Source organism: Gymnogyps californianus, chromosome 16, assembly GCF_018139145.2.
Source record: "Gymnogyps californianus isolate 813 chromosome 16, ASM1813914v2, whole genome shotgun sequence".
NCBI lineage: Eukaryota > Metazoa > Chordata > Aves > Accipitriformes > Cathartidae > Gymnogyps > Gymnogyps californianus.
Window position 1 is genome coordinate 11,041,332 of NC_059486.1, and position 18,812 is coordinate 11,060,143.

The 18,812-nt window shown below is 37.8% G+C and overlaps 1 protein-coding gene across 1 annotated transcript in view; it reads left to right on the top strand.

Annotated features, from left to right (window-relative positions):
* Window positions 1–18,812, top strand: part of LOC127022938 (transmembrane protein 132D-like) — a 223,740-nt gene that overhangs the window by 58,946 nt on the left and 145,982 nt on the right. The window contains 1 exon segment of the mRNA XM_050906804.1: window positions 5,830–5,976. Coding sequence (XP_050762761.1) covers window positions 5,830–5,976 — 147 coding nt within the window.

Consider the following 18,812-nt stretch of genomic DNA (forward strand, 5'->3'; position numbering starts at 1 on the left):
GAGTGAAACATCAGGATGCAAATGTCAGACTGAAGTGTTCTGGTATCAAAATGGTCTCATTTATGCACCATGCAGCAACAGAATGACTAGATACTGCAGAGGATGACTGCATTTAATGTACTCAGAGTGTTAGCTTTTGAGATAGTGATCATTCTACTCTGACTTGCCAGCAAGAGACAGCTACCTGGGAATTCTTTGAATAGATCTACAGCTTAGTCATGCCAAAACTGCTGTCTAGATTTTAGATCCCATGGTAGCATCCAGTCTCATACTACCTGATTCTCAAGCTATGACATTTAATTTTGGTCTTCAGAAAAACCCTGATGAGGTCTGTCAGCTCACGGTTAGAGTCTGGAGGATGGCTATTTTAGCTCTTCAGCTTCTTTGAAGCTAGCATCAGTGGAGCTCCAGGAAATACAGACTAGATGTTTCCACCTCCAGCAACAGTAATGTGTTATTGGATCAAGAGGTGATGTCACTGGAAAGAGCCTGCACGAAGAGCATGGCATAGCCATCAGCAAAAACGGGCTCTGGGCAATGACATATATTGGGTATTTAGAGGTTAGATCCATGAATACTTTCAGGGTTTCTTGCAGGGAGTATTTTGCTGCTGTCTTAGATCAGTGCATTAGACTTTCCAGTGAGTGGAAACGGACCCGATTTCTATGTCTTATGACATGAAAAGCTATGGTCAGGTCCATTTTTCACATTTTACTCGTCTTTGGTTTGAAATGGACTGATGGGGGAAAAGCCTCTCCCACACCTGTTACTGCTGTCACTGCTGTCCAAAGGTGGTGAATATTAGTAAAGTGAAGCCTGCCATCCTGTACAGCTAAACACTGCTTTGGTCTCTCTTTGTTGCTGGGTTAAGATTAGGCTCTGGGCAGGAAAAAGCACTAAAAAGAAACAGAAATAGAAACCCCCTTAAGTTATTTCTGAAGTGCTTTGGGGAGATACGGTGACAAGGCAAATTCAGAGCCCACTGCGATGTCTGTTAGGTGCCTAGAAGCTCTCAAAAATGTACCCCTCTGCACACAATTTATCTGTCACCTTCTAGTTGCCACTGGTAACAAGATGATAACCAGTGGTAGCACTTGTGTTAACAGCATCCCTTTTCTTTTTATTCCTTTGATGTTGAAAGTAGCTCACTTTCTCGGAAGGAGCATGAAAGGTTCCCACAGATCTTTGCCCTGAGCGCTCACGGTAATAAAAAAGTAGATTCAATGTCATGGGTCTAAACCATCTTTATTTAGAGCTGTTCAGGGGTTAGATTCCCTGTTTATTTGCACTTTGTTTTGGAATGGAGGGATGTGTGATATTTGTATGCTGCATGCAGGACATTGTCAGGAGTAAAATGTAGAGAGGGGAGTCCTGCCTGTGGCAGGATATCTGCGGCTTCCGCATGCTCCTTGTCTTTGATCTCTTGCACCTCTTGAGGGTGAATTCGTGTGCGTGCTCGCTCTCTCTCTTTCCCTTCCCTGTGGTGCTTCAAACCAGACACTTTGTTGACACTGCACCATGGCACTTAGCAGCACACGTGCTGTAATGCTGTTATTTTTCACCAGCCAGCTGTTCCACTTTATACAACACTTAAGTAACAATTTCACAGCCATTACCAGTCTGCAGTAATGACATGGGCTGAAAGCTAAGCGCTAACTCGTTGTAAACTGCAAAAACTGGGAGATGCTAAAACAGACACTTTGATAAATGAGAGAGAACATTGCCTGAATTTTAATTGATTGACTTGAAACCTCTTTTATCACTGGAGTAAGTGTAGTGTTTAGTAGGTCATGAGATAGAATTGGGAATCACTATCTTTATGCACTTAGGAAATGTATTTCCTTGATTTCAGGTGTGATGTATTGATTCTGGGAGTTCCTTCTATGTTTTTTTCTTTTTCCCTTCCCTTGATTTGTACCCTGTCAGCATTGACAGGTTTTCAGGGATTGAGGATTCCCAAGGGCTTTGTTTACCATGATTGATTTGGTGCAAGGGGTGAGCTACTTACGAGTCTCAGCAACTGATGTGCTGCACTGTGAGCAGTGATCCAGAGGTAAATAACAGTTTCTAGAAATACCTATGAAAGTATTTAGTTGGATAGGCTCCTTGTTTGGGGGGAAAAAAAAAACCAAACCCAAACAAAAACCCAACCCCAAACCAACCCCAACTCAAATGTTTAATAAGTCCCTTCTTTCCTCCGCTTTTTCAAAGTAGAATCTGGCCCAAAGTGAAGTGATGGGCACAAAATACTTGAACAAGTTCACTTTCTGCTGCCCAGCCACAGTCTTTTAAGCAAACATACAATCTGTTGTACTTAGACTGTTAACTGTGAGCAAATATATGAGAAATCTTAGTAGACTGAACTGTGGCTGAACTGAGAGGCTGTCTCATGAGCACTCTCAAGAGCAGCTGAAGGGTCGAAGACCCAGCTTGCCCTGTAACAGCCAGGCAATTCAATAAAGCAGATTTGCAAGAAAGTAATTGAGCCCTGACAGCAGTCATAGTGTTTTCACCTCAGGTATCTTCAGTTTTATCTGTTGACAAATAACATACCTTCAGTTATTATTAACCCTGTTTCATCCAGGTCATTCTTTGGTAATTGCAAAGTGCTACTGGCATGGTAAATTGGGTGAATAAAATTCTGCATTTCCCCAACAGTGGCAAACACAGCATCGAGACATACTAGAGGAAAAAGCATTTCCCGGGATCATGGAATTGAAGCTTTTGTGCTGATTATATAAGTATATTTAACTGATTCTTCAACAAGAGTTCCTAACCTGTAATTCTGTAGAAAACAACAATCTTGTTGTGTTACTGTTTTCAGTAATATTAGGGGTTTGAGGCTTTTAATAGGTGACTAAATTAGAACTTATCAAAAACTCTTCTAAGAAATCCTCATCCATAGACTGCAATTACCCCAAGGAGTGTACACAAGGATCAGCATTTGTTTTGAAACATCAGAAATCAGTGCAGGACGGCAGTTCATCATTGGATAAAGTCAGTGTCAAGGATAAACAAACTCAGCTTGTCTTACTGGTTTTGTGCCCATTTTTCTAGTTTACCTCATCGCTCTGGCATTTAAAGGAATCCAGACAGAAAATAAGAGGATGGTATCAGTTATGTGTCTGTGTTTGTACACTTATTTTAATCTGCTTTTTAATGTTTTTTAAAATATAAGTGAGAAACTTCCTCAGTTTTCAGTGTGTGGCTGTTTACTTAGCGGTACCGAGACCCTGCACAGCTTTCTCGATTGCAGTAAAGCTATCGCATATGTGCCAGCAGAGCAAGGTAGACTATGTTGTGGTCTAAGGCTGCATTTTTCTTGATTCCCTACCAGTTTTGTTAATAAAACATATAAAAACATAGCTGTTGTATAATCGTCATAATCCGTTGTGTGTTTTTAAGTAGCAATTGTAACATAGTAATTGCTCGTAAGCTCCAGTCATGGGAAAATGCATTCATGTAAGGCTACCATCTGCTTGGGTTTCCAGGACATGGACCCTTCCTTCCCCACCGAAATCATGTCCAGAAGAATTCAAGGGCTTAATATCTTTGTCCAGGACTTCCAAATGTCTCACAGCAGGATCAGTGTTCCTGCACATATCCCAGGGAGGCTCCAGGATGTGTAGAAATCTTAGACATGCTCATTGGCACGTGCAGACTGTGGGGACGGCAATCGGTGACTGATCAAATATACTGTGCGCTACACCAATGGCTTATTATACCTACATGGCAAACGTGAGGGGCCAACCTTACAGCAGAAGCTCAAGGCATATGTGGCTTTGTGAAACGAATCCAGCCACTCGCTTGCACCCTTGCAAGCAGTCTCTGGCTGTGAGTGATTCAGTTACAGTCCTGTGCTAGAGCTAAGCACAGTGAGTTGGCTCTATCAAGACAGTTGCCTTTTCAAATACATAAGCTCAGCTAGGTGACCCAAATCCCACACCAGTACCTTCTCATCAGCCATGATCAACTACTGGAGAGACAGCAACCACGTTAGAGAGCTAGAAGGGTGGGTATGAGTTTCTTAATCATAGCTAGCTTAACTTGGAAAGATCTGAGCCATCCTCATTTCCCTGTGAAGTGGGAATCTTCTTTCTATCATTGGTCTTAGTTGACACCTAGAAGTTTTCCTTTCTTGAGGTGGAACAGAAAGGCAGGACTAGATGCTGGTCACTAGGAGTAGCTAAAGACACATGCTGAAAAATGTTTCATCCAGATTGTCTGGCCTTTTTCTGTCTCCCTCTCTTTCTCTATGATGCCAGGAATACAGTTTAATTTCCACTCTTCTTTGACCATTGATCTCTTGTCCTGAGGGATACTTGTGGTCTAGGAGAAGTAACTGCACCTGCTTAAAATACATTTTGTGAAATTAGCATAGAAGAACTGGAGCACAAATCGGCAGCCTTCATGTATTAATTCTTTCAGCTGTGCTAAGGAAATTACAGCCACTGCTGTTGAGTTAGTGGTAGAAGAAATGAGATATAACCCTTTTTGTCCAAGACAGTTGAAAGAATCCTTTGGCTTTTTATTCTGAAAACATCTGTGTGGATGTTGTCCTTCAAAGATTTCACAAGTAATTTCATGCAGAGGCAGAGCTGATAGTGCTTGTTTTACTGATACTAGCATCTCTCCATGGCAGCAGCTGTTTATACAAAAAATCACATACCTTTTTGTTTTTTTGCCCAGAACTGAGAACTTGCCATAACACTGAATGGATTTTATGTATGAGATTTTAATCAAATATAATTAAACTGTCATTTCCTGAGAGCTCATATATGAGGCTGGTTGACCACAATGGACTTTTTGTTTTTGTAAACACATTCAGAAAACAAAAGTTAACAACACTAGAAACTCCTAATTCAGTAAATTGGCCAATGTTATATAGCTGTGGACTAATTCAGTAGTGCCGTAAGATACGTATTTAGATATTTAGTTAAAGAAAGAGAGAGAAAGAATTAAGGAATACAACACCTGCTAAGAGGAAATAAAACAGATATTTAGAAATATATATATATTGTTCCTCTTCTCTACTGATTATTCAAAACCAGAAGTATTATGCTAACACATGAGAACCAGAAAGTACTTCTCAGTAGGAGCCAGTCCAGTTGTCATGACTTTAACGTTTTGTCACACAGCTTTTCCTATTGTTTATCCTCACACATAGAAACAGACTTCCAAAGAAACCAGTCGCTTTTGGAAAAATAAGAATATTTCTAAGTATTTTTAGGATCAGAGCTGATAAACAGTTAAACCCAACAGCATTAAAAGAAAATAAAGAAATGTTGTGGACTCAGAAAGATGATGAAAATTGGAGCGAAGATATGAAATGTCATCTTTGAGTAATCCGGGGAGGGGGGAGAAGAAAAGGTACATTTTGCTTGTAATATGAGACCTAGTAATGTCTCCTCACTCCAGATATAAGCCCCAGCAAAAACCTGACTTCTTTTGCAACAAAAATTTACTGTCTTCTCCAATACGTTAACTTCTAGTCAAGAAAGAGCCTTAATGTGCACAGTGGTGCCCATGGTGTGGATAATGGAAGAGCAGGAGTGAGGAGTGTGCTCCAGAACATATCTACTCTGCAATTTAGCTATGACTAAAGCTGTAATTACCATTAGCTCAATAAGATTTCTATCTTGATATCATTTCTTCAAAATATGGAATTCTTAATTAATTCTCTCATCTCTTTTCCTTGTAATATTGTCGAACTCTAATGAGCAGTAGCATTTTCTGTGGGACAGTAATGAGAAAATAATGAAGAAATAAGTAACAGATCGAGCTGACATTTTGTATCTAATTGGTGAAATATCCTCTTGTTCCTCCTAGGGCAAAGGTGAAGAAAGGTGTGAACATTTTCAGTGTAAGAGCCAGCAGCCCATACTTATGGGACATCAGAGAGAGCATGGATTATACTGGGAAATATGCACCAGCTGTTATTGTTTGCCAGAGGAAATCTGCTGCCTCTCAAAACAGGTAGGTAATTTCCAGCAGTCTATCTTTTAATAACTAATGGTTGTTTTTCCTTTTCAAAGCATTTTGCCATGATTTTAATAAGTTTTATTATAGTGTATGATGAAAATGCTTTTGGAAAAGCTGTGGCTGTCTTTATTTTGTAGTACATTGCTAATTCTACCACATGCACTTTGAACAAAATGTTATTCAATCTTAATACTCTAAGGAAGTTAAAACTAGCAGGAAATATTGTTTTTACATAGCATTTAGAAGGACATATTTCATATCTTAGAATTCAGTTGTGACTAGTTTAATCTCTTCAAAATATTTGCTGCCAGGCATTATAGCAGGGGGTAATTATAGGGCTGTTTGTGGTGGGGTTTTTTTGGTTCGGTTTTCTGGTTTTGCCTGGGGTTTTTTTGATGGGTTTGGGGGGGGGGGAGGGTGTTGGGTTTTTTTTATCCAGAGGAAACTAAAACGTACTCCTGGTACCAAACTCACATTTTTGTTGGTGAGATTTATATGAATTTTTAATCTGCAGAAGGGAATAGATTTTCCATTTTCCATTCCCATTGTGCAGCTTAGATAGGACAGTTTAAGACACTGACCTGTCTTAAACAGCCTTCATCTGGCAGGTGGATGTTCCTTTTCCCATCACAACTGATTGCTTTAATGAATACATTTTTATATCATTTGCTGCTTCTTGTTCATTGTTTCTGCAACTGTATGTCAAGTTCCATATTTGTAAGGATCTGACTGCCTGTGTATGTATTGTGTTTTGCTGTTAGAAAACTTGCCATATAACATGGAAGTTCTGTGCTGTGAATTACTTCTGAAATTTTACAAAACCTTATAGGCTTTTGGGATTTATTATGGGCTTTAGAGTTTTTAAATAAATACCCTCTGAGCCTAAAAACTAGGAAGTTTCCTGTCTTTGCAATCTGGGTATATGAAAAAAAGAGGAAGGGAAGAATTTCCCTTCATAATCTTGACATAAATCACTTTCTCCTTATTATAACTCAGATTCTACACAATTTCTCTGCTATAGTATCCTGAATTTTCTCATTTAACCATATATTGTCTCATACCTGACTGAATTTTATTGGTCAAAGAAGCAATGTGTATATATGCCAAGGTCAGAGCTTCCTACTGTGTAGCACAACCTGTCAGACAGATTCTTTAAAATCCCAGTTCAAAGCTGTTTGAAGAGAGTGCGAATATTTTCATTGACTGAAATGGGCATTGGATCAAAATCAAAGATTATTTCAACGATGAGTTTTCCATCACACTTTATCTTGTTGGGTCCATACAGTGTATTTGCCTGATTTCTCTTCCTCATCAGGAAAATATAATGCAACCTCATGGGTGATTTGAAGCTTGGCAACTTATTTCCCTTCACTATTCATCATTCAGTGGCAAGCCTTCAAAATGACCCCTTGTACACAAAAAAATAAATTATGTCATCTTTCATGCAGTGGCTGTGGATTCAGTGTGCTTTCACATGCTGAATATAAGCACTGCTTCGTGTTTAATAAAAGAAATGTGAACTCATATACATATTAGATTTTACTGGAAAAAAAATCAAGTGAAGACAAGGTATATGTGTAACTCTCATATAACTTCTGGTTTGACTTACTCCATCCGAGTTCCCAGTTGAGATTTTGTGGTTTTCTCACTTTTGAGAACCTCTTCCTTATTGTAAACAAATGTAAAATATTTGCAATTTATTATTCAGTATGTTGTTTTCCTCATTAAACTTAGTCATATCTGTTTTGCTATTCATTTTAAGAAGGAAGATCAAGCATTATATGGGGAAAGAGAGTGTGCTCAATGTTTTTTGGGGAACAAATTTTTCCTTATCTAGACATGTTTGGTGTCACTAAATATGCACAACGGATAACAGCTAAATATTGATGTCTCTTACCAAATTGTTTGCCCCTATAGTTCATTTAGAAATTTGACAAACTCTATTTGCATGTTGTTTAATTACTCTTAAAAATCAGAGCTCTGATGACATGAATGCAAAGGTGACAATGTTAAATAACTAAAGATTCAATACTTTTGTGTTTCTGATAGTTTTACATGGATCAGAAAATAGTGTTAATAAAGCTAATTTACTGTGACAGGTGTAATTTCATGGATTAAGGAGGCACTTGTGCGAGTGACAAACTTAACCAGGATGCCTGAGCATTTCTTTATCAAAGTTTGAAATATATCAGTCATTTTATTTGGAGAGATTTTGGCACCGAAAGCTTATCGTAACAGGATTAACATATAAATATTATCACAGCCAGCAGGGTGTTTTAGAATGAATATTAACAGCAAATATTATGAGTCTGTATGAGAATAACTAATTAAGCCCATCTGTCAAATATGATTTGAAGTTCTCAGTGCCTTGCTTATTATGGGCTTGCGACAGTGTTCCAGATTAATTGTGAAGCAATTATAAAGTTCTCCCCAATTCTTCTGATTTCATTCTCAGGCAATAAGAATTTTGTAACAATCTGAATCCTGACCCATGAGATTATTAGATGGGCTTACTACTTGTAGCATCTGTACAGCACTTCTGTTCTTCTCTATGAAGCATCTATCTTCCATCCCTCTGTCATCTAGACAACCGAAAAAAAACAAAAAGAAAATGGTGTGATGGGAATTAACCAGTGGCTCAGAAATGTGACTTGGGAAACACTTAATCACTGATTGAATCGGGGAGATACATCCTAATATGCGCCATCCCTTACTTATTTCCTTTGCAAGTTGGCTGAACTTTCCTTTTCTTAATTCCTCATGTAATGAGGTGAATAGAAAGATGAGATTAAAGGAGTACTGCATTTTCGGAATGTTTTCTTGGGTTAGTGTTGTTTCTCATTGTACCTGAAATTGAGCATCTCTGTTGTGCTAGTGATGACTGAGAAGAAGAATAGCCAAAAGTTGGGTATTCCTGTCCTTCTACTGTGTTTCCTGTTGGACTGGAAGTATGCCAGGTGGGATGGGTTTGGAAAATTATTGAGGCAGCTAAAGATGCAGATTTATTGTATTTTCCTCATCTACAAAACATGATTGATAGCACTTTCCTGTATCTATAGCTGCTGCGGAGACATTAAGCAAGATGTTCTGATATGATACTAATGGGTGTCATGATCCTCTTAAAATATTTTATTCATGTTTAGATTTTTGGGTACAAATGTTTGTTATTCCATTGGAGAATACATTATTCTCTGTGCTTATGGCAGGAATGAGGCCATTGATCCAAGCAAGTGCAAAATAATTATAGACAAACCTTGACCATCTCTGAGTAGAACCTTAATGTCTGGATATGACCGTTTACTGCCTTATCTCCAAATGTATTTGAACTATGTCATAAGCTTTGCTCAGCAATTTCCTTTTCCTGTTGTTGGGAATGTTACAAAGATAGCATTTATTTTGATACTTTCCTGCTTGCACTTTTGGGTTCCACTTCCATAGCGTTGAAGGAGTTATTGGCTTACGCTGTTTGCAACCAGATGCTGGTCCTGCTATTAGTAGAGAAACTTATTTTCATTTTGAACTGAGTGACTGAATCAGTCTGTGATAATATTGACATAGTAAGAGATAATGACAGTATTTTCTGGGCTATATCCCTCATTCGTTTCTGTGTGTCTCATTTTTTCATTATACAGTATTTCAATGCTTAATTTTTTTAACGCTTTTATAGTACAAGAAATTAACTCGATATTAGATAATAACAGGGGACAGGAAAACGTATGGCAGCATTGCCTTTGATTTTCATACACAATACTTTCTTTTTATTACATTTATACCATTACCCTTAGTGCCCTATATTTCTCATTTTCAAATCTAGTTATTTAACATTTAGTTTTCATGTTGTAACAACAGTGAGCTATTGCCTCATTCTCTTACTTGTTGCATCTGCCAGTACGTTTGATAGACTCTCAAGAGTGCTATAATCCTAAAATGCTTTTGAAACAACAAAAGCAACAAATTTGACATAAATAACAGCCTAATAGCCACAATAATTACATTATATCTCTTGCTGGTGTTCATCAAAATGCTTCATAAAAATAGTTTTATGTTTTAGATCACCATTAATTTTTTTCCTTGCTATTCATGTGCTCACATGGCTTTATCAACTAGAGGTATATTATTGCTTGGAAAGAAAATTTTCTACTCAATGGAATTACAGAAAAGATACACGATGAAGGAAAAATAATTTCCAGTGTATTTTGTCCCATCACATCATGTGTGAATCACGTGAGCTTCAGTTTATCATGATGAAACAAAAGCAAGAAAAAGACTGTAGAAATCATATATGCTTTCAGACGGGATACATTCAAGTATGATATTAAAAAAGCTGGACAGGCAGAGTGGGAAAGGTTTGGGTTAGGCTGTATGTTTGGGTATTTTTATGGCAACCCAAGAGATCATTTGATTTGTTTTTTTTTTTTCCTTCAAAAGATAAAGCAATATGTGAATTCTGAGCAAAAAAGATTTCTCCTGTTCCTTTTAATACTATTTTTATTACTGGGAGGGGGGAGGGAAGGGAGAAGGGGGATATCTTTTATGTGGTTCCAAAATTACTTTCTGAGAATAATGATTCAGCCCTAAAAAACTGGCTGTTAACTCAGCATCATTGATGCTGATGTAATAGGTTAAGATATGTATTATCGGGCAGATACAATATGTTAATTTGATTCTGAAATACCAGAGTTTAACTCCATTTATACTTCCTAGGCATATGGGTAATGATCAACTGTAAACTTATTTACCCTGGGTAGCTTTAGAGTTTCATACAGTGTAACATTTGGGTTTTTCTTTTCCCTTCCTGTGTTATTTGAAACCTCTAGGCTTATGAGAGTTTATATGCTGTGATGATGTGAAAGTACTAAACATCTCAGAAGTCATGTTTACATTCCACTGTTTGAAAGCAATTAGTAACAAACTTCTATTTCTCATTTTAAAACTTAAATGTGCCCTCTGAGAGAGAACCCTTTGAGATGTTGAGGCAAAATAAATTTGCACGAACCAAGCCTCAGTGCATCATTCTTTTACATGCTGACCCACTTTTTTCATTTTTTAAAAAGAAAACTATTTTATTTATCAAGAAACGCGGAATCTCTCTTGATATCATCCTACTCAATGCTAATATACTAGAAAAAATGTTTATCGGTGTCATCTTGAAGCAAATCAAAAGAAAAGAGATGAAATGCTAACCAACAGCTATTAGATAAAGGCATTATTAGCCAACTTTTTCACCTGTTTGTTTGAAAGAGACTCATTCATTTAAAAACAAAAAGATTGCGGGAAAGCACTTCAAAGGCATGTAGATAGTCTTCTGGCGTCTTAGAGGTGGACTCTGTTCCTATATCTCTGACGTTTACATGAAGGAGATACTGCAGGGCAATTCAGCTGTCATTACGAAGAAGAAGATTCCCTTTAATCTCAGCTGAATTTTAGGGTTCTCCGTAGAGAGGAAGGCTATTCCTGTGCTCTTTTGTTTGTGAGCATAATGTTATTGGAAATGGGAAAAGTGACAATTAGCATTGAATTGCTGACGCTGCCTTTTGAAGCAGTTAAAAAAAATAAAACTCCCTCATTCAGGGATTATCCTTTTGAAATACTAATGTACCTTTATATAGCATTTACCATCTCCTAATGGCTTGCAGTTGGTGATATTCAGAGTTACATCATTGCTACCTGCGTATCATCTTAAGGAAAGTGGTAAAGGTGAAGTACCCCTAAAATGTAACTTGACGTGACTTAACAGTTCACAACGGGACTGAATAGTGAGGAAAGCAAAGGAGATTATCAGTAGTGCCTGTACCTTTTTAGACCACTATGGTATCCCTCCATCACCTGTAGGATTTTTTGTGCTGAATGGGAGAAAGTCAGACACCACCTCTTTAGAAGGGTACATGATAAGTACAGAGATAGTATAAGGGCTTTTACTTTACTTTGTGGTCAAGTGCAAAGAATAAAAATATGCCAAAATTTTTAGGGCAGAGGCAGGATTTACTGCAGTGCAGCTGACTGTTGCTTTACATTGTTTTAGCAATGCAGGGTGAAGGATATCCTTTAAAATAGTGCTTCTTGTTTCCAGAATACGTTAATATTTTGACTGTTTTCTCCTGATCTTTACTGCTCCTGCCCTAGCTAAAAGTAACAGAAAAGAGTAATTGAAGCTTTAGTTACGTAGCCACTTCGATCCGGTGCATATTGTACCCTTAGCTTCTAGAGGCTGCAGTTGGATCAAAAGGGATCGGGGACAGAGGGCCACTTTTTTCAGTGGCAACCCAGAGTCTGCAGATTTTCTAGGACTTGAATTCTTGAAGCAGAGAGTTGGGATCGCTGTCACAGTTACGCCAGCTCACTACACACCCCAGGGGGAGCTGGGGTTATCAACTGTCAGCTCTCATTGCATGTGTAGGAATAATGATACAAATTATGAGACTGATCAAAGACATCATGTTAATTTAAGTGGGTTTTGCACTAGGTCCAATTCGTCTTAGAATCTGTGGTCATTTTCTAGCACGTTATTGTATTTGGCTCTGCTTTTGTGACAGTCTATCCCAGGTGGAAAATAAGTCCAATGAATAATTACAGACAGTAGTGACTGCACACTGGCCTCCTAACAGCCTAACTGGTCACAGGCCAGTGGCCATTCACTGACTGTCCGTCATCTTCAATATAGATGCCTCGTCCAACTCTTCCGTCCGCTCCAGGCTGTCCACCTCTGTGTATCCAGAAACCCTGGGAAGAAATTCTGTATCCTCTACAATGTCACAGCAGAAGACAACCTGAGAAAATGTTTCTTAATTTGAGTTGGACCAATTCCATGTTTCACATATGCTAGCATCAGGATAACCTCTCCCAACTCATTTCAGCTGTGACTCCAGGGTAGAGCTTTGAACAGAAGGAATTTTGGCTGCAGGAAGCATGCTTATAAGGAGGGATGAATTAAATTTCCTGTCCTAGCTCATCTGAAAGCAGGGGGGTTTTATCCCCTTTGTGTTTTTGGATTAAATTTTATTGATTTTTATTTTATATACAAAAGTAATCATGGAAAGCAAGGATCCAAAAAGTACTGCATATATGAAGTTCTCTAATGATACCAAAATTGAATATATAACAGGTACTCAGTATTCCCTTGTTCATGAGCTTAGCTAGGAATTTGAGAAAAGGTGTGCTCTCTTCATCAACAGTTATTGTGATAGCTCAAAAGGTGGAGGTTTGTTGAATGAACCTGAGAAGTCCTAGGAGAAATTCCGATGATTCCTGTGCTCACGTAACTAGAGACTATATTATAATGCTTACATGGGAGAAGGCAGAGTCACATTTTTGGCATTTCAAGAAGTTCTCAAGACACGAAGTTGTCTATGATGTGCTGGTAATTAGGCCTGTTTTCTTTGATATATAGTACCTTCTATAAACTTTGCTAAAATGCCAGGAGTTGTCTAGAGGGAGTCTTCTGAAGATACCGTAATTCTTCAGATTAAGTGATCTGCCTCTAAAATCTGCAAACAATAAATAATGTTAGGTGTTTAATCTCCTTTCATTGAGAATTCTTGGCGTGCACAACTGGGAATCAAATAATTGGAGGGAAACAGTCTAAGCCTAAGTAATTTGCTGACAAAAGTCAGTGACAGAAAGGGCAGATCACTCACAGATACGTTAGGTTTTTGTCCTCTCTTCTCTCTTTCTCCCTGGGTGATATGCAGGTGGTTTATGAGTATTTCTGCCACCTCCCTTGTAGAGGACATGCCCTTCTTTCTGTATGGTGTTGAAGAAGCTACAGGACATTTCCAACAGTCTGGATAACCTCATGCATATTTAGTGTCTATTTTTACCCTGGTGTTATCCAGTGTGATAAATATCATTTTAAACTTGAGGAGGAATGATTTCCCTTAAGAACCTTAAAGACTCATCATCATCATGCTTGCTCTGTGTTTGTGGTGCTTAGAACTGTAGTCCTTACCTTTAGTAGCCCCAAGGCTCAAAACAGCAATTCCAGTGGGACAAAAACAGTTTGCTACCTATTACAAAAGAGACAGCGAGTAATCTCCTGTCTATTAAAAATCTAATATTAAATGCAAAAGTGTGTCTTGTGAAAGTATCTCTAATGGTGCTGTTGATTTTCTTTTCCTTGGAGAAAATCTTGTAAGAAGTAATACTAATTACTGAGAGAGTGGATAACTTAAAGTATGAGCTGAGGCTGAAAATATGCCTGTTGCTGTTGACACATGGGGATTCCCATTTTTTGGATGAAAAAAGTCATTAAATCTAGCTGTCACATATAACTCAACATACAGCAAAGTGTGGATCAGAAGGTTGACAGAATTACATAATACATTCTAGCATCCATATAAATTGTAAAACTAATCCTAAGTAAATTCCAACTGCAAGTACAAGGCTGAAGTTGACTGGGCATTTGAGTTATTTTTTTGGCTTCAACTCTTAATGTATAGATTTATTGATGACATGAACAAGCTAGGATTGCAATATTAAAGATCTATGGGTGGTTTATATGAACTGATGATGCAGATGTAACTTCACCTTAGTCACCTCTTGGCCTTTTAACCACCTCTAATGGGGTAAGATAGGGCTGCTGCCCCAGCTTGATAGAGGTGCAGAAAGGACATGGGCTAAACTTTAAGGACAGTTCTGGCACTAATACACGACATCACCTGTTAGGGTTTATGTGCATGCAGTGAAGTGGGGTTACATAGCTAGGCTTAGGATGAGCTCCATATAAGTCGATACACTAGGCAGGGAGCTGCTCTGAGCTAATCACTAAGACAAAGCGAAAGTCAGTGGTGCGTTGTTTTATGACCCCCTGTCACTGCACAAACATTAATAACTTGCCCCGGGTCATGTGGGAGGTGTGACAGAGCAGGAGTTAAACGGAGATGATCTCCTCATGTGTCAGCTAGTCCCTTGAGAGTCAACTTGCACCAAAGGCCGCTTTCTTTTTTTCTGGTCAGGAAAAACCTTCCCTCCCAGGAGTTCATATAGAGTTCTCTGGAACTGGTAGCGTGTCTTAGACCTCTTTTTGAAGAGCTTCTATTGACTTCCATACCAACAGAAGAAATTGGGCTTTGTTAGGATAACAGGATGCCTCGTCTTCGTGGACATCATTGATTCCACCATACATACATGCACACACACGTAAAAATCAGCAACAGGACAGAAAATTGAGGTGTAAGATTCCATAGGCAGAGCTGTCTGTGTGATCACTGGATATTTTGGGTTACATGAAAGGAGTGTGTACTGTGATTCATTCCTCCCCCTGCATGGTAATCTGCAACAACAAGCAGTACTTTCACCTCTACCAACACCATCTTCTGCAAATGTTTTCCAGCCTAAGGTGTAATCTGGAGTATAAATTTTTAGTGTTACATAGAGCTGGTTTAATGTTCAATACACTTTCAATTTGCACCTCTGTTAAAGTCTGAATCTTTCAGTTTGATATCCATCCTCATTGTGTGAGTTTATGAATCATGTGTTTGATGTATGATAGTTTGACATAAAATTGAGCATAGGAATGCGTAGAAAAGATGTTACATAAGAAGTTAGACAAAACTACAGTTTAGAATGTGTAGGAGTGGGGAACCAGGCTATATCTTCTGTGGCAAATAAGGGAGCCAAGAAGACTGGCTTGTTGCATGATTCTTTGGAAAAGTACAGGAATCATTACAGGGTACGTTTCCATTTGTTACTCAGGAACCCCAAGAGCTTTTCCATGCAAGAAGTATAAATATGATTTCATATTACGTACACTTTAAAATTTGAATAACTGACAGCTCTGCTGTTTTGCCTTTGATACAAGACTAGCCTAGGCTGGTCATGATGCAAAGTCACAATCCACTAGCGAATGTAGCCATCTGATGAAGAGCCTGTCTACCACTTATTCTGCACTCATGTTGATGATACAAAGAAGACAAAGGGATCAGTTGGCTGGGATCTCTCTGTGGTTGAAATTCATTGTCAGGGTGGTAGTTGAGGGATTGCCTGCACTTATGTAAATGTGTTAATATTATTCTTAGTTTCAGGGATTACCTGAAGCTAATATTCAAATGTGCAGTTAGCTGAATGGATGACTACTATCTCCATCCTATCTTGACATAAATTTTTCTCTGGCATATTGGAAGAACACATGCCTGCCTTTTCTTTAGCTTTAGCTGAAATACTTGTAGAATACCTTCGATGTTGACAAGATATTAGCTTTTTTTAAAGTCTTTATTCACTGGAAGCTTTTCTAAATCCTAGTTTTGTGAACTTCAGCATGGGGACTGTGGAATAGGATAGCTATTCAATTTATACTGCCAAAAGTGAGACTATATTACTTTCATCTTGTATTTCTCACACTACCTTTCTAAATCAACTGTAAAATCAATTCCAAAGCATCTGTTTCTGATATTTATATAATTCCCATTTCAGCTATACCTTAATGCACCAGAGTCTCCATAGGTTTGTTTATAACAGCATTGGCAAGTGCAGATGTGCTCTTATCCCATATTAAAGATGAAGCCCGTCATACCAAGAGACCAAGAAGTATATGTCTATGTGGCACAGAGTAGTGCCATGTGGAGCTAAATAGGCCAGCTTGACTGCGACACAGTGCCACATGCTTATTCAGCAAGCCCTGGTCACAGAACGAGCAGCACCTTAGAAAATAAGACTGTATTGTATCATACGTGGCATATCCCTGAGCTCAGAAGAATGTAAAGCGCCGAGTGGAACTTCTTCGTTTTCTGTTTATTTAAATCTTATATTTAATATTATACTAGAAAGAAAATAATTAGGTTGAATAATTTTCAATCCAATTAATCTATTCCTAAGTGGCAAATATTGTACCTGGAAACAGATTGATTATGAAGTGTTTCCTCTGAGATGCATTTTCCTGTTAGTTGTTGAAGCAATTAATTTTCTTACAGACACATGCAGTTCTTTGTGTGAAGTAGTTAAGGCAAGGAAAGCAAAAGGCGTAGAAGAGAACAAAAGAAGACTATTAAGATTATCACAGAATTAATAAATATAATGTATGTACAATGTGTTATATATGTTGTACATATATTATGCATTTGTCAACACCCATAACAGAGAAGCTTTCAAAAGTTGCAGAAATTAGGACATCTTAGAATTAATCTTTCATGCATATTCATTAAAAACAGTCTTACTTACATGAACACATGGTACTTTTTCCATAGGATTATGGGCAGAGAAGAATTTGGCAGACAAACTCTGACAAGTCTCTGTATGATGTATTTCTCAAAGTAATGTCTCCACCCCCCTGAGACTTACAGTTTGGAAAAATATGGGCAGATTTTTATAAGGAAAACAAAGTGCAGTTTTGCATTTTGGATGCAAAATCCGGAGTTTATCCAAATATCCAAACGATACATCCCTTGCCAATTTTTTAGTCCTCACTTGAAAGCATAAGAAACATCATAATGGTTATTTCCAATTCTAAACATTTTTTAATATGAACAGACAATGCTGTTCTAAACTCTACTGCACGTGGCTAAATGGCTACCATTTTAACTTGGTTTTCCCCACAAGTTTAAATCTAGACACACCCCGATATGAAAATTTATACCCGAGTAGCTTAATTTTTGGCAAGGTTGTCAGCTACCGAATGGAGGACTGTGCAACAAATAATTTTGAAGGGTCTTAATTATTTTTGTAGCTATCAAAACCACAAATAATATAATCCCATACTCTCAGTGATACCTCTATTTTATGTTAGAGATACACATACATACTCAGTGCATACATACTGTCTATACTGCAATTTTTTTCAGTTCTAATAGATTGAATCAGGTTTGATTTTATGCACATTCAATACCAAGAAGTCTGTGGAAGAGAAGGGTTGTGGGTGTGTTCTACATTTGTTTTATGTATTTTAGTGATATAAACCCCTGACTTAGTCCTTAAGACTCTCAAAGACAATTACAATGTCTTGATGAAAAATTACTATTTATTTAAAAAATCAAGACTCTTTTCTCATAAATGACATGAAGATAAATCTTGTTTGCAGTGGCTCTAAGCAGCAAATGATCAAGGATTTAGCTGTCTCTAGTGCATGGGGTTAAATGCGCAGTTTCAGAAATGTAGCCTTCCAATCAAGACTTTGAGATGGTGGGAATCAGCAATTGTTTTGTAAAAGCAGTATTTTTGCTCTTAACTTTAGGTTTCTAGTTTTGGCACTCTCATTATGCTTATGTAACTCTCTAGTAAAATATCTCCTGTTCAGGGGTTTAAGGGATTAATCTTGTTTATGAAAACAAATGCTTCTTCTGTTTCTTGGATAAACCAGAAATAAAGATTTTACTCTATAATTGTAATCACAACTTGTAAACACAATGAGAAAGTCCTAATGAACTGCTAATGATAATCCAGATGCTTCTGTCATAAGCATAGAAATTATAGAAGAATTAAGTTATAAAGGAATGCACAATTTTCAGGTGAAAATAACCCTTAGGTAGGGGAATTACTTACTGGCCAACACAGTCCTGTGTATATAGATCTGCTGCTGGCCCACTGGGGTGAAAGATGATGCTCTCGTCCCCCTTTCACTTGAGAGACTGAGTATTTTTCCATAACAAAAAAATACAATAAATAGAACTTTTGAAGGTGAAGAAGGAAGAATTGTGCTGGGGCAGAGTAAAGAAAGCAAATATTTAGATGAAGACTAAGAGAAAAAGCAATATGTGTATTGTGAAGATCCTTACAATGCAAACACAGGAAGGGCTAAATTACATTTCTTGATTTGCAACCCTAACGTTCTTTTAATGTAGTTTTAATAAATGCATTTGTTTTTCTGTATTGCCAGTTAGATTAGTCTGTAAATCCTGCTAAAA